The 24,107-nt window shown below is 39.9% G+C and overlaps 1 protein-coding gene across 5 annotated transcripts in view; it reads right to left on the reverse strand.

Moving 5' to 3' along the window:
* Window positions 1-8,927: 8,927 nt before the first annotated feature.
* Window positions 8,928-24,107, reverse strand: part of pgghg (protein-glucosylgalactosylhydroxylysine glucosidase) — a 44,636-nt gene continuing 29,456 nt past the window's right edge. For 4 of the 5 annotated variants that reach the window (XM_039763612.1, XM_039763604.1, XM_039763627.1 and 1 more), the window contains 4 exons: window positions 13,840-13,935; window positions 13,640-13,737; window positions 12,639-12,850; window positions 8,928-9,976 (listed from right to left, as the gene is read on the reverse strand). In XM_039763612.1, the coding sequence (XP_039619546.1) occupies window positions 9,906-9,976; window positions 12,639-12,850; window positions 13,640-13,737; window positions 13,840-13,935 (477 nt within the window). In that variant the 3' untranslated portion in view covers window positions 8,928-9,905. Of the gene's footprint in view, window positions 9,977-12,638; window positions 12,851-13,639; window positions 13,738-13,839; window positions 13,936-14,018; window positions 14,122-24,107 lie in introns of those variants that run through there. The other variant, XR_005634960.1, reaches the window with a different exon arrangement.

The raw sequence follows: 24,107 nt of genomic DNA on the forward strand, positions 1-24,107 counted from the left end.
AGGTTGCTGGTTCCCCGTATAACCTGATGGAAGGACATAATGCTGCCATTGTCCACTAGGGGTGCTAAACACTGTCTTAACCTTAGAGGAATCCTTCAAAGAAATTTGCCAATACCCTTTCGTCATGTCAAGAGTGGTCAAGTATTTTGCCTCAGTGAGATGCTCGAGGAGGTTGTCAACTTGCAGCCTCGGATAGATGTCAAGCTGGGAAACCTGATTAAGCCAACAGAACGCCATTGCAAAACTCTGTTACACCTAAGACCAGCATATGCCTGATTTCAAGTCCTACTTTGGCTCATTTTGCCTCCGGGAGTTGATACAGGCATTATCGGACGATAACCCTGGGTTCAGACACAATGTCATGCGCAACCGAAGAGGTCCATCCAGGTTTCTTGCTCATCACCTCTAGGACAGACAGGATAACTGCTTCTAGCTGCTGCTGCTATTTGGCCATCAGACTGGTGCTGAAGTTAAGGACCGATTTATGAGCAAAAAAAAAAATGGAGCTGACTGCAGTAGGGACTCGGGTCCCTTTACTTGTATAGTTTCAGTAAGTTGATGTGATACTCACATTTGACCAGTCTGTGATTTGGTTGTTTCACCAAATAGTCTACGAGCTGCCATAAAGGCCCTGCCAGTGAGCCCATAATTTGGTGTTGGAAGTGGGGACGAGTACCATGATGCGACCTCCAGGGAGACCACTGTGGAGAGAATTGCCACAGCTGTAGCAACTGGCCTGTGTTGCTTGCGATTTTTCCATGTCTTTTTATAGAAAAGGTCTGATTTTCATGAATCTATCATGTAATGCAGCTGTATATTCCAATATATTTGTATATATATCTTTTTTTAGGATGTCCAATAAGCCCCGGGTCTGTCACCCATACAGTAGTTCAAAAGGGGAGAAGCCCATAGAGGCTTGTGGAGCTTCCTAGTAGGCAAATAATAAGAGAGGAAGTAACTGATTTCAGTTCCTTCCATCCTCGTATAACATTTCTTTGAGGGTCTGATTGAACCACTCCACTAAATCATCAGCTAATTCAGAATGCAGTAGCAAGAATCTTAATCAGTAAAAAAAAATAAATAAATCAGAGCATATCTCACTTGCCATAGTGTCATTATGTTGGACCCCTGTGTCCTTTCAACTGATTTTAAAATGCTTAAAAGTATAAAAATCTCGGAATAATCCAGCTCTTCTTTATGATTCAGTGTGTCTTTTTCCATAATATTCATAGTCTTAGATCCTCAAACCCTGGTTTGTTTATGATTCCAAGAGCTAAGTGGCAAGTACAGAAGCCGAGAGAGGACATGCAATATCATTCTTTTTTTCATTGTTTCCTCAAGTTAATGGACTAATTTTATCAAGATCTCGATGTGCTCAACTCATTTGCAAACATGGACATTTTGAGAGGAGCCATGGACATTTATATGAAGCTTGCTATTTGCCTAGCTGCTGGACACCTGTAAAGGAGCTCGATATCCAGCAAGAAATCTTTATTTTCATTTTTTACTTAAGGATATATAATTCATAACTAAGGAACTAACTGGGCCATCTGGGACTGAATGAAGACTGCATTAACCCACCCAGGATGTATAATCTTTGTATTGCTTATATTTGTTTTTATTTGTTGTCATTAGTTATTATGCAAGTAAACATTTTTAATTTGCTGTCATTAGTTATTATGGAAATAAATATTTTTTAAGTAAAAGCTTAAATTGGTGTCTTTGTCCAATTGCTATTAGCAAGCTGAGTGCTTTGAATTACTCATTCCATAGCTACAGTCCTTTAAGGGTACAAAGGACACTTCTTGGAAGCCTTGTATTGGTGGTAAGTTGGGTTGAATTAAAGGTTCAGCAAGGCAGTCTGCCATGGCGGTCTCTAGAGTTGACAATGAAGTGAACAGGCAAGAGGTTACAGGTAACAGATACATAGCTGTTTTTGACATTTCTTCCTATCCCCCAGTAAGAAAAAAACCTAAAAGCTTAGTACATTTTGTGTTAGGTGCTTGCCACAGGTGATCTTATAACACAATAAAACACAAATATTTTCTTTTTTCCCTTCTGCACTTGGCATGTGTCACTGATACTTGCCGATCATGGATAGGTCACTGGAGGAAGAGCTGAATTTGCAGCAACCTTCTCTTTCACACATCTGACTGAGTGTCAGCAGAATGCCCCAAGTGCAGAAATAAGTTATTTTACTTCATTTTTTTAAACTCCACTCTTCTTCCTCCTCTTTTTTTTCTTTCTATTGCCCCATCACTCAATCAGCATGTAAATACATATATTTACACTACTAGACAATTTGGTCATTTGAAGCAGGTTAAGGCATAGAATTTTTTTGACATATTTAATTCTGAAAGCTGTAATATTTGAAATTAATACACTCTTACCTTATTATTTGGGGAAGTAAGGCGTCTGAAGATTAAGTGTTTATTTTTTGTACTAAAAAACAAAGTGCAAATATAAAACTAGAAAAATATTTTCTGCTCAAATCTTGTTTTCCTCACTACATAACATCATATCACATAATAGACCTACAGAAAAGAAAAGCTGTTAAATTTGAAACATGAATGTACATTGAAAAACTAAAAGTCGCTTTGCAACAGTCCCACAGGAAGGAAATGTGCACAAAATTCAAACATCAAGCAGCAGAAATACAAATGCAAATTAGATGGAGAAAATCCATGTGGACTTTGTGAATAATTTTTAGATTAATAATTACATCATTTTTGTTGTTCTACAAGAACTTTTGTGTAAACAAAACAACTTGCTTGATCTGTAAAGGTAACAAAATGCAATATGTAACAATGTTGAACTATGAAGAATAACATTTAGTAGTTTGGCCTTTATTGAGGGAACTATGTTTCCTTTGCTGTGATGACAATGAAACAGAACACATATGTAACTGATCTGTGTAAAATGTACTTCAGGAAGACAGCACTCACTATAAAACATTCAGAGCAGTATGTTAATTGTATTTCAGACACCTGTAGTAAAGTGCAATATATAATTGTGCTCCTTATTCGATGTGTAGGCCTGCATCCCTGCAGTATCTTATCATGTGGCCATTCTCAGGTTCTTCAATTGATCAAAAAGTTTTTTACACAATAGCCATGACCCATATTCCACTTTTTAACACAGACAGAAACTCTGACCTGAATTGTGAGATATTGCTGTAGTTGCATGCCAGTTCCAGGACACAACTGCAAGTATGGGCTACTAACATTAATGGTCTTTGGCAGGAAAAGATCAGACCCTGTGTATAACCTAAGGAACCGTCCAATCTCCTTCCGATCAATGTCTCTGACAAATCTTAGAAGGTGAAAAGATGTGGCCATCTCAATTGGTGACAATGACTTTGGGAACTGTATGAATTTTGTGATGTTTCTTGGCTTTGGTTGAAGATCATCCAGGATCTTTTCCAGTGTCTTCCCACTCAAAGACTCTCCAATACCTTTCAGGATTGAAAGATGGGTAAGAATGGAAAGAAGCTCTTCCAAATCAGCTTGACTGAAATCATTCAAAGCCTCTGTCAGTGCATCCTTCTCAGTGGGGCTAATGTATTTGAAAAATGCCTCCATTAGATTGCAGGTATATGAAAATATGAAAAGAGCTTCATAAAGAAATGGTGGAGCAACCTGAACAGGTAAGTATTGAAATCTCTGAATTTGAGATTCGAGCAACAGCTTTCCACTCTAGTTCTTGATAAGCATGATGCAAAATGGGGATTTTATGTGGCTCCACACATTCTTGTTTCATAAAAAGTGCTCCAGAAGTCAGTAAGATAGTCCATAACAAGCCCATGCCCAACTCCATTCTCCAACTGTCCATTTTCCAGCACATGCTCAAAAGTTATATTAGCATATAGTATATTTTAATCTGAAAATGTCTGAATCATGTCAGACACACAATGCACTTTGCAAAAAGCAATGGTCCGCTTCTCAGCTATATTCTCTGGATTGTCATACAAAGATGCAGGTAAAGCATTTGGGGAGGCATGAATTGATATTGCTTCTGGACTTATGCCATCAGGTACTGCTGATGGGCACTCAGGTGAAGCCGCTGAGTTGCTGTTTGTGGGTGGATGTTCTGAAGGTTGCACTTCAGTTACAGGTCTACCAGCAATCTCTATCGTATTAGGCAATATTCTGCAATCTGTATTATCACCTGCAGGGCTGGAAACCACTTGATCAAAAGCAGATTCATCTTTCTGATTGTCTGTGTCTTCAATCACTTCAATATCATTTTCTGATTCTTGCTGTTCAGGGTCAGTTTGATAAATCAGTGTCACAGAGAACATCCAGGTATAAGTTTCTATCATCAAGGAAAATAACTTCTTGAACAAACGTTGAAGTGGTGGTAACAGATGGTAAAATTGCAGTCATTAAAGTACTGGAAGTAAAAGGCCTTTCTGATGACAGACAGCTATGGAAGGAAAATATGGGAGATAGATCCTGCTGGGCAGGTGCCACTGCTGTCTCAAATCTCCCTGGTGATCTCACCTGTTTTGCTGAATCATCACTCTTTTGGGTTTTGAACAAATGTACAACCTGAGTAATTTATGACAAGTTGTATCATACAACCTCCCATCTGTGAGAGTTGCATCTAAGGACTCCTCCGAGCCCATAGCACATAAAGAGAAATCAAAATCTTCAACTCTTCCTTTTGATGATTTCCCTTTTGGAAAGAATATTTGCTTCCCATCTTCTAGAATTTTGTTCACAGTATCATCTTTACTGACAATGAGCTCTCTTGTGCCCCCACCAGTTGGTTGTCTAACCTGCTTAAAATTACCATTTTGATACATCATCCAACCCAGTTCTATTTTTCGTGTTTTGTTCGTTGAGCATTCTTGTTCCCCTTACCAATTTGCTTGGCAAGGATTACTTTGTGAACCTATTGTTGCTAAGTACAAGCTTGGAAGTTTCATTTTTGATCACAGATGTTCTATGAGTTTCCTGTTCCTTTCCTCATTGTTCAAAGATGCTGAAGATGAATCTGTACAATTTCTTGCAAACACACGGTCTCCAAAATGAGGAATATATTTTGAAAGTGTTTCATCATCCAGGTCCACCTATTCAAAAAAATAGGTGTGATTTATGAAAGCAAGCCCGCTAGGAGCAAAAAGTTAAGTTTCGTTTTGTCGAGGTCTCAATAAAATGATTCTGTTATCTCGAGGACACAATTAAAAAAATAATGATATTGAACGTCCTTTCTCGGCTTCCGTAGGCAAGGCAATCCTTCTAATAGATAATAATGTGTATTGTGATATCATATACTTCTACAGATTTGTAGTCAATAGTAACCTCTACTTTTTTTCCCCTGGTGGTGTTTAATGCTACTGCCATCTGGTTAAAGTAGTCTGTGGCTGTCTGTGATGCTGGAGGGAATGTGGACAGCATAACTTTACATGCTACTCATTGTAGCTCATGAAAACAAAAATTATTTAAAAACAAACTATGTTACCACAGTTATGTTTTATAGAATGCCCCGTGGATACTAGGGGCCTCATGTATAACGCCGTGCATAGAATTCACACTAAAACATGGCATATGCACAAAAGCGGAAAGGTGTGAGCGTACGCACAAAAAAATCCAGATGCATAAATCTGTGCATACGCCAACTTCCAGGTTCTTCTGCTCCACAAATCTCTGTGTGAAAAGTAATGCTCGTGTACACGCCTTCCGCCCCTCCCCAACTCCTCCCAGAATTACACCTCTTTGAATATGCAAATCAATATAAATAGCCCCTTTATATTTTGCATTCTCTGAAAAGATAATGGCAAAAGCATGGGAAAAAAAGATTTTCAGAGAATACAAAGTAGAGGCAAGAAAAACATACTATATTTGTTGGTTAAAGCAGTGATATAAACAACAAAAGGAAGCTGTTCGTGTGACAGAGTGGTGGAGAATTTAAAAGTTCAAAGTTGCACAGTGCCCGAAATAAATAAATAGTCAGATATCAAAGTTGCCGCAAAAAGTCGAGTCGTAGCCCACCGTCTGAGTGTCATATGGAAGCATATTAGGGTACAGAGGAAAGAAAAACAAAATAGGGATACAGTGCAAAAAAAATGGCCAAATGTCAACTTTAATCTCGACATTTCTACTGTAATCACGTAGTTTATTTTGTCATTAAAGTAGAATGTCATAAAAGTCATCTTAAAATTGTTTCATTTACTAGTTTCTCAAATCACATCATAACTAAAGTATCACGTTAAATGCTTCGTACTCTATGTGTTCTTCTATGTAATCTATCTGTATGAATCACTACGTTCTTCTTAAACAGGCTTTCTCTTCTGCCAACAGGACACAGAATACTTTCCATTCATAATATTACAGCTCTCTGAACAATTTAAACACTGAGATGTATACTTGATATAATTTTCACAATGATAAAGGATTAAAACATGTATTAAACATGGTAACACAAAAGCGCAGTAGTAGCAATGAGCTGGCTCCCCGTCCAGAGATTGTTTCTGCCTACCGCAAGATGGTTGCTGCGCCGTGCACTACCCTCAATAAAATAATTTATTGAAGCAGTAGAGTTTCTCTCAAACATACAAAACCCCAATTCCTGTCCTTCCATTTCTTTCCCCAAGTAACCAGTTGACACACAATCAGCTCTGTAATTGATGTCAAGCCATCTGTAAGCCTAGAACGTCGATTCTTCAAAAAAATTTATGGAACATTGAAATATCTTCGTAGTACATGTTTAATTATTCCATCCATCTATCCATTCAGGGTCGCACCAATCCCTGCAAGCATACAGAAGCAGAAACAATCTCTAAACGGGGCACCAGCTCGTCACTAACACCACGCCACCGTGTCCTCACATTTAATTATTACCAATATACATTATTTAAATGAAGTTAAAAACATTTCTGTATAATGTAATATACAAGTTTTACTGCATTTTATCTTAAAAATGACATCAAGAGTTCCATTAAGATAGCACTTGGAAATCTGAATCAACTTATTAGCCAGTTGTCATCATATGTAAATATGCGCTTTATAAAGTGGCTCTGGTTGTGCAATATTCTAACTGTATCACAAGTTTACAGTGAGGTAATTATAAGTACAAACAGTTCTACCAGGAGCACTTGATGAACTGATTGAGTGCGTTTAGAGCTCTTGAGAATGAAACTGTTTCTGAACCGCGAGGTCCCCACAGGAAAGGCTCTGAAGCGTTTGCCGTACTGAGAAGTTCAAATAGACTATGCAAATGGCTGAGGCAGCGTGTGCTAGATGCTATATCCTGATAATCCGATCAACTGCTGTGGAGCACACCCCACACTGCTGTGGAGCACAGATACAGTGGGTTAAATACTCTTAAGTGGTGCACTGAGAGTGACAACACTAAAGCAGCAATGGTATTTGGAATAGTTTGGCCATTCTGTGCACCATTATATAGTTAGTTATGGGTTCATTACAATCAGATGCCTTAAACTAATAAACAATATGCGGTTAATTTCAGTGTATTTGATTAAGCTGTGTCAGGGACATGGATTTAAAAAACACACAGGAATAGTTACACTGCTTTGACGCTGGGTGCCTCCAGTTTGCAAAACCGGGCAGAGAACATAGAGGTAACGTAAAAAAGGGGGGCTTCACACCAAGTTTAGTTTTTATACATAGCGATGTTAGCGTGGAAACAGGCGTATGCGCCGTTTATACATGAGGCCCCAGTTGGATTTTGGCCTTGAAATCTTTGCAGCTTTTTTTCCCTTTACGCCAACTCAAGTTTTTTTTTTTTTCCTATTTCCCTTTCTTCACTGGTCATCTAACAAAAGCAGACTTATCAACACAATTATTACAGGCTTAAAAATTACTTTAGCAATTGTCAGTTGTGTTGGTGTACTTGTTTTTTCTGTGTTGTGTAAGTTTATATTTATTATTTATTTATTTATTATTATTTGTAATTGTATTTTTTGTTTTTTTTTATGGTTTGTATGAAGATTTGTAGTTGTTGAATACCTTAACAACACTTTTTACTCAAAGAACTCTTATGGAAATCATGCAGAAACTGGCAGTTGTCAAATTATTGATGGTTCTAAAATCATGATCAGATTATGAATGTCTTTAATTGGTCCAGTTTCAAAACCAATAGATTTCTCTTGCTAAATATTAAAAGCACTATGCTGTTATACTGCATGGATGTGATATTGTCAACTCAAGTTTACAAATTCATAACTAAATTGATGGATTTTATAATAGATATGAAATTTTTTAAAGCAGCTTTCAAGAATGAAAAATTAATCTGAGATGTATTAAATTGATTAGGTTTATTTCTTGCAAAATGGCAACACAAGCTGTTGTGAAAAAGTACAATGTTTGGCATATTAAAACATAATATACTGCTCAAAAAATTAAAGGAACACTTTTTAATCAGAGTATAACATCAAGTCAATGAAACGTCTGGGATATTGATCTGATCAGTTAAGTAGCAGAGAGAGTTTTTAATCAGTTTCAGCTGCTTTGGTGTTAATGAAATTAATAACAGGTGCACTAGAGGGGCAACAATGACATGACCCCCAAAAACTTGTTGAGGGAGGCCTGAGGGCCCGACGGCCTCTAGTGGGCCCTGTTTTCACTGCCCAGCAACGTGGTGCTTGATTGGCATTTGCCATAGAATACCAGAATTGGCAGGTCCACCACTGGTTTGGGGAGGCTAGACAACAGCACCTTGACTGCCATTAGGCATCAGGATGAAATCCTTAGACCCATTGTCAGACCCTATGCTGGTGCAGTGGGTCCTGGGTTCCTTCTGGTGCACGACAATGCCTGGCCTCATGTGGTGAGAGTATGCAGGCAGTTCCTGGAGGACGAAAGAATTGATACCATTGACTGCCCCCCACACACGCCTGACCTAAATCCAATAGAACACCTCTGGGACATTATGTTTTGGTCCATCTGACGCCGCCAGGTTGCACATCAGACTGTCCAGGAGCTCAGTGATGCCCTGGTCCAGATCTGGGAGGGGATCCCCCAGGACACCATCCGTCGTCTCATTAGGAGCATGTCCCTCTCCACCACCAACGTGGTCAGGCATACATACAAGCACATGGGGGCCATACAAACTACTGAGTATGATTTTGTGCTGCTGCAATGAAATTTTGGTAAAATGGACTAGCCTGCTGCATCTGTTTTTTCACCTTGATAGTCAGGGTGCCTTGGAATTAGGCCCTCTGTAGGTTGTGTCAGGCACATGCGAGTAGGGGGCCGCGGACGGACATAAAGGGTATCGTGCCAGAAGGGAATGGCGGGGTACTAACCTTTCTCTCTTTGTTTCCTGCAGAAAGAAAGACGCACCACCGCCATGAATCTGTCTGTATCAGTACCCACACACGGCTACTACAGCCCTTCCTCTGTCAACTCCTTATGACGTCAGCAATCCCACCATCCATCTCGGCTCATACACAGCATACCTCTCTACTTCCGGTCCCTCTTCATAAATGTTCCTCCTCCGCCATGTTTAACTGTCAACTGTGTACTGCATAAGTGTACTGACCTTTGACGACAATTTTTGTCATATTTCTACTGTTTTACAGTATACGGGGCCAGAAACCCCAAACCTTTATGTTCGTTTTGTCTCTCTTTTACAGTTGATAATTTTCATTTCCATCAAACGATGTGGCATCCTTTCATTCCTAACATATTACCCAGTCCATATCAGTATAGATATCCAGCATGATTTTTTTCCCCATTGAGATCTGATGTGTTGTAAAAGTGTTCCTTTAATTTTTTTTAAAAGCTTAGTTTAAATATTGGCATTCGCCATACAGTACATATAGATTTTACGTAGCACAGAGGTATGAAAACTCAACTTCTTCTAGTTTTAGTTCTTCTAGTCAAGTCTGTATTTAATTGTTTTTAAGCATATTATACTGTATATCCCTTTTAATGAAATCAAAGAGGCCAACAGTTGTTAACTCGCTTCTGAATCCTGCCAGGCTGAATAGGGATGGACAGCTGTTTACCTAAAAAAACAAAGAGTTCATTAGACAAACTTATAGACAGCAATGACTAAATTCACTGTACAAAAGAATGGACTGATAGAGTGATATCTTGGTTGTGCGGTCTCTGTCTAACACAAAATGTGTGAACAAAAGCCCAAGAAATTTCAATAATAAGAAATAAACAAAAAAAGGCAAGAAAACAGTCCGAACACTATTAAATTTGAATAGAGTGAGACAGATAAACCCTTCTTCCCCATTTGGCATATCTACTGTTCCTCTAGTACCACCTTACATCTTGTATTTGAACTTAATATGCTTATGCCAGACTTCTGTATCAGGCAATGTCTGCAGTAACTTCAAGGGTGTAGTGTTGGTTGGAAAATGTCTCAAGGCCACCGGACCACATTTCCCTTGGATGACTGCTGACTGACTTCCAATCATGGATGTTTACTTAAAGTGCCAGACTTAGCTTCTGGGCTCAACATGATTTTTACATTAGGTAGTATGGTTCAACTTGCCTAGTTGGAATACTCTTCCTGCTACATGAAGTAAAAACCTGTAGGAATTCATTCATCCTCAGCCTGTTACATCAGGTTTCTAAAATGGATGGCCTAAGAATTTACTGAACTACTAGATCTCTGCTGCAGGTAGTTGTGTTCCATCAGGTCCACCACTGCTACTTTGTTCGACTATAGCCTGTGACTTTTTGAAAATCCCCCTTTGCCCCCTGCCCTCTGATGACATCCCCAAGACAATATATTTTTTAGACCTCAGGTGCATCTACGTGGTTTACTGTCTTCCACATATTAATATGGGTTCATCTAATTCATAACTACTGTTCTGGTCCAGTATCCAGTAGCCTCTATATTCCTGGAGACGCGAATCAATTAGGTCTCGTTTCCCACTCTATTGCTCTATTTCTTCTTCCAACCTAAATGAAATATTATTAAGCATTCCTGTTGCCTTCAATTTTATTACAGCACTAGCAAAATACCCACGCCTCCCAACGGCCTTAAAATTTTTATTAGGAAGAAAAGTAAATCTTTTTAAACTGAGGGAAAATATACCAATAATTATTTGTAATTATTTGTATTCCACGTTGTCAGTTTGGCCCTCCGGTTGTAATATGACCAAGCTGTGCACTGAGCTTACACTTGAGCATGCAACGTACAGTTGGCCATGTGAAAAGCAATCTTGCCTCAAATCTCACAGCTTGGATTGCTGCTGTCATAATCGGTTTGAGTTTCATGGTTTGTTTCAAATACGTTAGTATTTGCTGGACTTGCTGTGTTGAAGTGACAATCGGCATCTGTCAAGCGTTGTAAGCATATAACTGGGTTCATCAATAACTTCACATCCAGTTTTTGAGAGTTTAAACATTCATAAACATCAAAGTGTCCACTACTCACTTCGTCACCTGTGAATCTAAGATGTTTAAGAGGCATTGGCGGTTGTCCAAAGGTGTAAAATATTTGGCCATTTCGGTACACTTGAAAGCGACAACCGAACAATTCAGCGGCAGCCATCAACTCACATGTAGAACCATAGGTGAAGGGCTTAAGCATTTCACTCTTATAGTGCTCCTGTTTAGTATAATTATCTCCTGTACCGTCTGCAGTCCACACCTTGAACCTGTCCCAGTCATTTAATACATAAGACACAACGTTCCTCCGGATATCAAGAGTGAGCCTGATATGGCCGTGCAATATGTAACACAGAGAATGGAAAAGGCAGGCGCCATCTCCGGGCATGGAAACCACTCGGTAAGTGACAGTTCTTTGATCGATGGTGATCAACTCGATAGACATGTTAATTGGGGTACAGTTGGAACGATAAAGGTAGTGGGTACCTGAACAATGTAAACTAAGTCTAAAATACCTATACAATAACTATAATCGTAATAAAAGAACAATAAAACAGCGGAGAAGCTGTAGATTAAAAAGGCTGCGGTTATCAGCAGGAAGACGTGAATACCGTGGTGAAGCAAGGAAGAGAATGAAGAGACCGGAGCGATGGACTGCCTTATACAGGCAGACAGCCAACAACGTGGGAGGTGTGGGGATGGGGGACCCAACGGCGCCTCACACGGTGACCGAGCTGCAGGCTGTGGACGTATATATGTACATAAGTAGGATTCAATTAGCGTTGGGAACCCGCGTACCAAATTTCTTGAAGATGGGCCCTTAGGTAACAAAGACCGTTGGAAAGTTCAATATGGCGGCCAACAATGGCGTCATACCACCGAAATAAGTACGTACATCGGTTTCGGTTAGTGCAGGGAAGCCGCCTACCAAATTTCATGAAGATGGGGCCATAAATAACGTTTAACACGGTGAATGTTGTCGACCGGTATGACCGTTACACGTAGAATTTCGAAATTAAACCTGCTTAACTTTTGTAAATAACCTATAAGGAATGAGCCTGCCAAATTCAGCCTTCTACCTACACGGGAAGTTGGAGAATTAGTGATGAGTGAGTCAGTGAGGGCAACAAAGACCATTGGAAAGTTCAATATGGCGGCCGACAATTACATTCTTAAAGGTGTATATTTATATTAAAATATCAATAGGGTAATAAAATTAAATGTAATCTTTTCTTGTCAAAACTAGTATAAAAGTCATCATAAGTATTAAAAAAATCTTAATGCAGTTATTATGTTATATAAGTTATGAGGATTCATTACCCAGGTTCAGAGGATAAGTCTCTCCTGACTTAACAAGAGCCACCTCCAAATTGAAATGCTGAAGACAAAGTATCTTATCTAAGGTGATGGTCATTTTATCTCTTTTGAAAGTGAAGTTAAGCTTGTTGCCAAGGTAACATACTCCTGTGATACTAAAATCCATAATTTCTTCTGGAAGTGCGGGGTCAAAATTCAGGCTTTCCTTTTTTATCCTGTAAAGAGAAAACGTGAGAGCTAAAGGAAGCTACATCTAATAGATTTTCTCCATAATCTATTTTAAGTATGCCATCATTTGTTACTGCTTATTTTAATTTATTACTTATAACGATTACCTTTTGTTGCAATGCTATGGAATTTTTTTTTTAGCCCTGCAATAAGGGAAATGTCCAGTGACTTAGAGATATATCGGATGTCAATTTTAATAGGAATTCCTTAAAATGATTTAAATCTGTTATGAAAAAATAGCCAAAATGCAAAGGTCCACACAACAAATTTAAAAGAATGGTTTCAAATATATAAAAGGGTACATGCTGAAGGATTATTCCTTCTTTTTTTATTAGGATGATGTGGACGCTTTTTCTGTAGTATCGTTTCTTGTGACTGAAGACAGAGAGATATTAATTAAAGTTAGTAAAAAATCTTTTATTAATACACACCAGGCAAGGGTAAGATGACAGAGAAGCACAGTCCTAGGACACCTGCCCTTCATCTGCCTCGAGGGGTCGGTATCCCAAATCTTTTATAGGGCCTTTGCCTTATGACTTTGGTTGCACAAGAATTTCAAACCGTTACATCTTACAACATTTTGCTTGGATCAGCATTTACCACATCCTTTAAGTTCATCAGTTGGTCACTTGTGGTTTTTTGTTCGTTAGGAGAAACAAGTTTGCACTTGCACTATAAAGACAGGTTCTGCGTGGCTCTATCATGTATACCAGATTGATCAAACTGATCAAACTATTTATTATTTTTCCACAATGACAAAGATGCCTTCTTCATACCTGAAACCAGTGTATCCAAACAGAACAGCCTGGAGAAAGCCTCCCATCCCAGTAAGAAAGTTAACAGCTCCAGTTCCATCAGAATATTCACTCCATACCTTCACATAAAAAGAAAAACAGTTAAAGTTTGAAGTACATACAAATTAAAAACATCAATAGTAGCTCTTTCATTTGTACTGGGATCTTTTTTTTCAGCTTACTTTGTAAGGTTCTTGAATATTGCTGAAACATTTCATTAAATGGGCCTGAGCACGAGTCTTTTGTTTGAGTTCCAGCCAGCCCACAGCAAACATTCCCTGAGAAAAACAATATGGAACTCCATTAATCTTTATTTTTCATTTTATACATACTATAAATAATGGAACTCCTAATACATTACTTTTAAGTAAGTGGTGGTTTCATTCCAGCTCTAATCAACATATAAATTTGCTTTGTTACGTCTGTGCATCACCCTTACTTCTTATTTTGGACGTAAGGCTTTGCTGAAGGTTGTAAAAGAAAAACAATTCATAAAGGTTGTAAAATAAAATCTTTACAACATTAATAATGACATAAAAGCAATATCTTTTAGTACCTGAGGATCAGCGTTAATTAAAATGAATACAAATACATTGTTTCAGCCCAGCATCTTGATAATGGGAATAATGTACCAGCCAGGTCAAACAAACTAAACAGTAGAACAAGTATAAGAACATTGTTTTCTAACATATTTCAAAAATAGGGGCACTTTCTGGATCACGGTACATTAGTCAGACTTAAAACTAGTTGCTGCAGCATGGTAAAAACTGGTTAAAAGCCAAAGGTGAATTTCATAAGAGACAGAACGCATGAAACCATCTACATCAAGTTATACAAATTAAAAACCCAACAAAATGTCCTTTACTGTCTTTGTTGACCCATCTTCTTTTATAAGGTATTTTACAATTGAAAATGTTTAATTTTATTGAAAGATTTGCTTAATTGCCTCATTACTGCAAACAGACTATGCATTTGGAAGATGTCTGTGTTTTTTATTTTATATATCTAAGATACGAAAGAAAAATATGAACTGATTATTTTAACACCATTCATTATCTTTATTCTAAGTAATTCTCTAATAAGCTGTGTTAGTCTTTTCCTCAAAATCTGATTAATTTGGTATACTGTGCCATTTATGGCATGTAAATTCTGGTGGGGCCATGTGAACCTGGAAAGGAGACTGTCCTAACAAGAAGGGATAAAGACATCCTGCCAAGCTAATCAAGGGTATAGTGTGTATGTGTGTCTTTCTTTAACCTCTGATCTCAAGTGAGCAGTGTGAGACAGAGTTGGCAGGATGAATGTGTTGGCAAGGAACATGACAAAAAATATAATTGTAGTGAAATAAAGGAGCTATGGAAGATCAGTCACATTAGGGAACAAGGGACAGAAATGGCATTTCACAATGCATTACACTACAAGCACCATTAATATTAAACTGTCAGACAAATAATACAAAAAAAAGACATAAAATGAAACTTTATCAACATTTTGTCATACAGTACAAATACCAAAGGACAGTATTAAAAGATACTTCAATATCAACAATTACATTTGTTGTTCAGTGGGCTAAGTGATAATTGGATTGTACGTAAGTAATCAACATGACTCATGATAATGATGAGAACTACTCTAAAACAGTTAGATGCACAAGTTCACACACCCTTTAACCTGCATCACCTAAAAATCAAGAAATTGGTCACTTGACAGAGATAGACAGACAGACAGATAGATAGACAGATAGATAGATACTTTATTAATCCTAAGGGGAAATTCACAAGCATCAAAGGGCACAAGGTTGAACTGAATAGGTTCAGCTGCATGTGTGTATGAGCAAAGGTGTACCTAAAACACTGTTTGGTCAAAGAGTCCAGCCAAGCATCCCAAAAACAGGCTGGTGGCACCAAAGACAAATAAAAAAAAAAAAACTTTAAAAATTAAGTTGAGTTTTCTGGAAACATTTTATAAAACGCACTGAATTACTGATGTTTTAATACTTTTTAATTCTGCATAACAACGGCATCTGCTGGGAGATGAAGGGCCAGAGTCCAACTTGCCATAAATACAGAGATGCCATGTGTATTATAATGCAATAAGGTGTACTTCTCCTGAAATCATTCAGAATGTAAAATACCAACTGTAATACACAGTTAAATTTGTACATTTTGTGAAAGTAAAGAGAAGAAAGAAATTATAGCAAACATAGTGACATTGACTGGCATCCTGTCCAGGGTTGTACTTTGTTTGTGCCCAATGATGCCACAATGTGCTCAACTTTCTGCTGTGCCACTAAAACTGTATTAAGCAGGTTTAATAAAATAAGATGGAGGTTGGAACAGCTTGCTGCACTGCCACTTCTTCTTAAGTGAATTTTAAATCACAGCTTGGATGCAGCTTTGTATCAAAAACATACATCTTATTTATTTGAACTAAATTACTGTGGGCAGAATGGTGGTGCAGTGACAGCGCCGCTGCCTCAGAGCAAGGACACCTGGGATCTCATCTCCAGTTTCCTCCCACAGTCCAGACTCATGCACATTATATGAATTGGCTATGTTAAATTGGGCTTAGTGTAAGTGTGTTCACACTGAGATGGATTGGCATCTTGTCCATGGTTTGTTTATGTCTTACACTCTATGCTTGCTGGGATAGGCTCTAGCAAAGCCCCCCTCCCACCCCCACCCAACCAACCATGCTCAGGATTAGGTGGGCTTAGAAAATGGTATGGTATGTGTTATGGTGTATAAAATCTACAAATTATTCTCCATATTTTTATTATTATATTTTGCTCAATCCCAACAAAATGAATTTTGTTTTTCTCAGCATAGTGCTAAAATGGTTTTACAGCCTGGGAAAGGAAGACTGAGCTGATGCCTCAGGATATTGATTACTTTATGGATGGACAAATGGAACAACAATTTGGTTTACATTCTGGGAAAAGATAGATTTAAAGAGTTTGAGCAAAATTAATCCATCATATTGACAGCCAGCCTATCAGGTGCATGCAACAATCATGTGTTGTGAAACCATGGCATGAAATTTATAATAAATATGCCTCATTTGAAAGCAATGTCAGAAGAAGAGAAACAACGACAACAGATAAGCAGCATCAGAAGAGAAAACAAAGACACGTGTGACAAGTTTTCATCCGATCGTCAGTTAGCATTTTCATGAACATTGATTGCTAAATCAAACGCTGCCCTGGGACATTCATCCTTGTCATTTGTAACTTTTACGTAAGCTTTTTTCTAAAGACTATATATATCCAGACTTTACTATCAGTCCTATTTTCTATTATTCTTTGTTCCAGTGGTATTATTATTCCTGTAATAAATACCAGACTGCTTTTTAACTTTCTATGCTTTGTCTTAATGTCTATAGAGTGACTGAATTAATAAGTTAGATTTCTTTGAGCACCTGGTGCAGCCGGAGATTTGCCATTACCTCTGTGCTGCGAGATTTATAAAGGCTGTGAGTGAGAGCTCCACTCAATAGTAGGGAACAGTACATAAAGTAAGGCATTCTTGGCTGATAAATGGCCTATAGTCAAGAGTGCTGAGCCTTTGTATGTTTAAATGTATTCTTGTAGACCAAAAGTAACATTTAGGTCTGAGATATCATTAAAACACTGTATGTTGTTTGTGCCGATAATACAGTAAGTCAGTCTCTTGAAGTGATGAATGACAGGCTGGGATTTTCCTAAAACACTTGTGTAGTTTAAAGTGCTAAAGGTTAATCAGCGTGTGTGTGTCATTTATGGGGCACTGTTGTGGTTAGGGTCTGTCTATTTTTACTCCTAACCCTTTCCATAATGCTTTGCTAGGACGTGATAATTCAGTAACAAAATCTTCCTCCAAAGTGCACTGCATTAATATTGTAATAACTAACATGTGAAAAACCTAGGCAGTGCGGCATAAATACGAATAACTTAATTACAATTACACCTCTTGATGAAGAATATATTAAAACAGATTATAGATTAAATAAAAAATATGCACAGAGCAGCGCTAATAAAAATAACTTAATTGCTATCTCAAATACACTTAACGCATATACAATTCAGTTCTGCTCTTACGAAATATTAAAAATGGCTTTATTAAATGTTAGAGCATTAACCAACAAGACATTATCCATCAATGATCTTATTAGTGACTAGCAAAACACCTGCACTTCACAGCGGAGAAGTAGTGTGTTAAAGTAGTAATGAAAAAGAAAAGGAAACATTTGGAAAATAACATGACATGATTGTCAATGTAATTGTTTTGTCACCGTTATGAGTGTTGCTGTCATATATATACACACATATACATACATATGCACATATATATACATATACACATATATATATATACATATATACATACATATACATATATACATACATACATACATATACATACACATACAGTGGTGTGAAAAACTATTTGCCCCCTTCCTGATTTCTTATTCTTTTGCATGTTTGTCACACAAAATGTTTCTGATCATCAAACACATTTAACCATTAGTCAAATATAACACAAGTAAACAGAAAATGCAGTTTTTAAATGATGGTTTTTATTATTTAGGGAGAAAAAATCCAAACCTACATGGCCCTGTGTGAAAAAGTAATTGCCCCCTGAACCTAATAACTGGTTGGGCCACCCTTAGCAGCAATAACTGCAATCAAGCGTTTGATAACTTGCAATGAGTCTTTTACAGCTCTGGAGGAATTTTGGCCCACTCATCTTTGCAGAATTGTTGTAATTCAGCTTTATTTGAGGGTTTTCTAGCATGAACCGCCTTTTTAATGTCATGCCATAGCATCTCAATTGGATTCAGGTCAGGACTTTGACTAGGCCACTCCAAAGTCTTCATTTTGTTTTTCTTCAGCCATTCAGAGGTGGATTTGCTGGTGTGTTTTGGGTCATTGTCCTGTTGCAGCACCCAAGATCGCTTCAGCTTGAGTTGATAAACAGATGGCCGGACATTCTCCTTCAGGATTTTTTGGTAGACAGTAGAATTCATGGTTCCATCTATCACAGCAAGCCTTCCAGGTCCTGAAGCAGCAAAACAACCCCAGACCATCACACTACCACCACCATATTTTACTGTTGGTATGATGTTCTTTTCTGAAATGCTGTGTTCCTTTTACGCCAGATGTAACGGGACATTTGCCTTCCAAAAAGTTCAACTTTTGTCTCATCAGTCCACAAGGTATTTTCCCAAAAGTCTTGGCAATCATTGAGATGTTTCTTAGCAAAATTGAGACGAGCCCTAATGTTCTTTTGCTTAACAGTGGTTTGCGCCTTGGAAATCTGCCATGCAGGCCGTTTTTGCCCAGTCTCTTTCTTATGGTGGAGTCGTGAACACTGACCTTAATTGAGGCAAGTGAGGCCTGCAGTTCTTTAGACGTTGTCCTGGGGTCTTTTGTGACCTCTCGGATGAGTCGTCTCTGTGCTCTTGGGGTCATTTTGATCGACCGGCCACTCCTGGGAAGGTTCACCACTGTTCCATGTTTTTGCCATTTGTGGATAATGGCTCTCACTGTGGTTCGCTGGAGACCCAAAGCTTTAGAAATGGCTTTATAACCTTTACCAGACTGATAGATCTCAATTACTTCTGTTCTCATTTGTTCCTGAATTTCTTTGGATCTTGGCATGATGTCTAGCTTTTGAGGTGCTTTTGGTCTACTTCTCTGTGTCAGGCAGCTCCTATTGAAGCGATTTCTTGATTGAAACAGGTGTGGCAGTAATCAGGCCTGGGGGTGGCTACGAAAATTCAACTCAGGTGTGATACACCACAGTTAGGTGATTTTTGAACAAGGGGGCAATTACTTTTTCACACAGGGCCATGTAGGTTTGGATTTTTTTTCTCCCTAAATAATAAAGACCATCATTTAAAAACTGCATTTTGTGTTTACTTGTGTTATATTTGACTAATGGTTAAATGTGTTTGATGATCAGAAACATTTTGTGTGACAAACATGCAAAAGAATAAGAAATCAGGAAGGGGGCAAATAGTTTTTCACACCACTGTACATATATACATACATATACATACATATATATATACATATATATATATATATATATATATATATATATATATATACACATACATATATATATATACATACACATACATATATATACATACACATACATATATACATACATATATATGTATATGTATATGGAGCAGCTGAGGGGGAAGGCGGTCACGTCGGGAGAGACGCCGCGTAAGAAGGAGGATCGGCGCGACGCTGGAGCCTTCGGCAGACAGGACACCACGGGGAAGGTAGGTTGTACCGTCCCCATAAAGCATGAGGGGGGATTCGCCAAACACGGCCGCGACTGTTTAAAGGTAGACCAGCAACAAGTAGGCAATTCCCCAACAGCGGACGCGGCGGTGCAGACGGCCGATCGGGCGAGGAGAGCAAGCACGCAGGCGCTGGCAGGACTGGGGCTGATGAGTGCCCTGGGTCCTAGCGCCCTGCGCTCCAAGCCCGCGGCAGTCTCCTGTCGCTCTGCAGGGACGCAGACGGGATTGGATTTGAGCCGTTGCCATGCTCAGACCCAGACCGTCAAGGCGTCCAAGAGGAGAAGGAGGAACCGAGGGAAGAATGCCGGTTTCTCTGATAGGAAGGGCGTCTCGCTGGGTGCGAGCGTCCGGAGCAAGGCCGTCCTCTGCGGAGGCAGAGGGAATCCCCTGGCGGCTGGGCGAGCCGCCTGTGAGAGCGGTCCCAAGAAGAGCGAGAGGACGGGCGTGGAACCTGCGGCGGAGGAGCCAGTCAGGCAAGTCGTGGGCTGTCGGAAGGGGGAGAGAGCACTGCCGGTATGGAGACCGACAGGACGCTCGGGGTGAGTGTCCTGGCAGTGCTTCTGGCCCTCCCAGGTTGAAGCCCCGACGAGCACTGGAGCCGACGTCATTCGGGACCTGCCCTCCTCAAACGGGCCGCTCCGTGGGAGGGCTCCCCGCCGGGAGGCCGATGGTAACCCAGCTGGTGGGGACGGCGGGGGCGAGAGCGGCGCAGACCAGAGGGGCACGTTGGCGTCAGAGGGGGTGCCGAACTGAGATGTCCCAGGGTGCCATGTTGGACCCTGGGGACATAGTAGGACCCTTTCTGGGGACGTGCTGCCCTGTCGGGAAGTGTCGCTTGGACCCACGTGTTCTCGCTAGCGGTGGGGCACTGTGGTCTCAGGAGGACCAGAGGAGGGCTTGTGCCTCCTCCAGACCGAGAGGGGGCATCCATCCTGGTTATGCTGGAGGCCTCAGGTAGAGGGCTTGAAAGCCCAGCCCTGTAGGGACCCGTGGCCACCGCCAGGCGGCGCCCCAGTGCCTCGGCTGTGGCGGAAGTGCCGGGGGGAAGACGACAGGGGACACCCGGACGGCTTCCGAGTGCGCAGCTGGCACTTCCGCCACACGAGGGTGTGTCCGCGGGAGATTGCCGGGAAGCAGCTGGAGCCCATCCGGGTTCCAATAAAAGGGGCCGCCTCCCTCCAGTCATTAGCGGAAGTCGGGTGGAAGAGGACGGAGCTGGAGTGAGGACTGGAGGTGGCCAGGAGAAAGAGAGGCACAGGACTGTGTGGCCTGGACATTGGGGGAATCGGTGCTTGAGGCACAGGGGTTTGTGAGTGCACTGAACTGTAAATATTGTGTACAATAAACGTGTGTTTATACATTATACACACACACACACACACACACACACACACACACATACATACATACATACACACACATATACAGTGGTGTGAAAAACTATTTGCCCCCTTCCTGATTTCTTATTCTTTTGCATGTTTGTCACACAAAATGTTTCTGATCATCAAACACATTTAAGCATTAGTCAAATATAACACAAGTAAACAAAAAATGCAGTTTTTAAATGATGGTTTTTATTATTTAGGGAGAAAAAAACCAAACCTACATGGCCCTGTGTGAAAAGTAAGTGCCCTCTTGTTAAAAAATAACCTAACTGTGGTGTATCACACCTGAGTTCAATTTCCGTAGTCACCCCCAGGCCTGATTACTGCCACACCTGTTTCAATCAAGAAATCACTTAAATAGGAGCTGCCTGACACAGAGAAGTAGACCAAAATCACCTCAAAAGCTAGACATCATGCCAAGATCCAAAGAAATTCAGGAACAAATGAGAACAGAAGTAATTGAGATCTATCACTCTGGTAAAGGTTATAAAGCCATTTCTAAAGCTTTGGGACTCCAGCGAACCACAGTGAGAGCCATTATCCACAAATGGCAAAAACATGGAACAGTGGTGAACCTTCCCAGGAGTGGCCGGCCGACCAAAATTACCCCAAGAGCGCAGACGCGACTCATCCGAGAGGTCACAAAAGACCCCAGGACAACGTCTAAAGAACTGCAGGCCTCACTTGCCTCAATTAAGGTCACTGTTCATGACTCCACCATAAGAAAGAGACTGGGCAAAAACGGCCTGCATGGCAGATTTCCAAGACGCAAACCACTGTTAAGCAAAAAGAACATTAGGGCTCGTCTCAATTTTGCTAAGAAACATCTCAATGATTGCCAAGACTTTTGGGAAAATACCTTGTGGACTGATGAGACAAAAGTTGAACTTTTTGGAAGATAAATGTCCCGTTACATCTGGCATAAAAGGAACACAGCATTTCAGAAAAAGAACATCATACCAACAGTAAAATATGGTGGTGGTAGTGTGATGGTCTGGGGTGGTTTTGCTGCTTCAGGACCTGGAAGGCTTGCTGTGATAGATGGAACCATGAATTCTACTGTCTACCAAAAAATCCTGAAGGAGAATGTCCGGCCATCTGTTCGTCAACTCAAGCTGAAGCGATCTTGGGTGCTGCAACAGGACAATGACCCAAAACACACCAGCAAATCCACCTCTGAATGGCTGAAGAAAAACAAAATGAAGACTTTGGAGTGGCCTAGTCAAAGTCCTGACCTGAATCCAATTGAGATGCTATGGCATGACCTTAAAAAGGCGGTTCATGCTAGAAAATCCTCAAATAAAGCTAAATTACAACAATTCTGCAAAGATGAGTGGGCCAAAATTCCTCCAGAGCGCTGTAAAAGACTCATTGCAAGTTATCACAAACGCTTGATTGCAGTTATTGCTGCTAAGGGTGGCCCAACCAGTTATTAGGTTCAGGGGGCAATTACTTTTTCACACAGGGCCATGTAGGTTTGGATTTTTTTTTCTCCCTAGATAATAAAAACCATCATTTAAAAATTGCATTTTGTGTTTACTTGTATTATATTTGACTAATGGTTAAATGTGTTTGATGATCAGAAACATTTTGTGTGACAAACATGCAAAAGAATAAGAAATCAGGAAGGGGGCAAATAGTTTTTCACACCACTGTGATATATATATATATACACACACACTAATAAAAGGCAAAGCCCTCACTGACTGACTCACTCACTCGTCACTAATTCTCCAACTTCCCATGAAAGGATCTCTTTGAATACCACATTGTCAGTTCGGCCCTCCGGTTGTAATATGACCAAGCTGTGCGCTGAGCTTACTCTTGAGCATGCAACGTACAGTTGGCCATGTGAAAAGTAATCTTGTTTCAAATCTCACAGCTTGGATTGCTGCTATAATAATCAGTTTGAGTTTCATGGTATGTTTCAATTATGACAGTATTTGCAGGACTGGTGTTGAAGTGACATTCGGCATCTGTCAAGCGTTGTAAGCATACAACCGGTTTCATCGATAACTTTACATCCAGCTTTTGAGAGTTTAAACATTCATAAACATCAAAGTGTCCACTACTGAAATCGTCACCTGTGAATCTAAGATGTTTAAGAGGCATTGTCAGTTGTCGAAAGGTGTAAAATATCTGCCCATTTCAGTACACTTGAAAGCAACAACCGAACAATTCAGCGGCAGCCATCAACTCACATGCAGAACCATAGGTGAGGGGCTTAAGCATTTCACTCGTTTAGTGCTCCTGTGTAGTATAATTATCTCCTGTACCGTCATCAGTCCACACCTTGAACCTGTCCCAGTCCTATGGTTGGAACGATAAAGGAAATGGGTACCTGAACAATGTAAAGTAAGTCTAAAATACATACACAATAACTATAATCGTAATAAATGAACAAGAAAACATTCGAGAAGCCGTGGATTAAATAAAAAGGCTGTAGTTATCAGCAGGGAGACGTGAATCCCGTGGCGAAGGAAGGAAGGCCGCCTCACACGGTGACCAAGCTGCAGGCCATGGACGTATATATATAAGTAATTAGGATTCAGTTCGCGTTGGGAATCCACGTACCAAATTTCTTGAAGATGGGCTCATAAGTAACAAAGACAGTTGAAAAGTTCAATATGGCGGCCGACAGTGGCATCATACCACCAAAATAAGTACGTACATTGGTTTCGGTTAGTGCAGGAAGCCGCCTACCAAATTTCGTGAAGATGGGGCCATAAATAAGAAAGTTCAACGTGGCGGACGTTGTCGACCGT

This window comes from Polypterus senegalus, chromosome 1 (genome assembly GCF_016835505.1).
Source record: "Polypterus senegalus isolate Bchr_013 chromosome 1, ASM1683550v1, whole genome shotgun sequence".
Lineage (NCBI taxonomy): Eukaryota > Metazoa > Chordata > Cladistia > Polypteriformes > Polypteridae > Polypterus > Polypterus senegalus.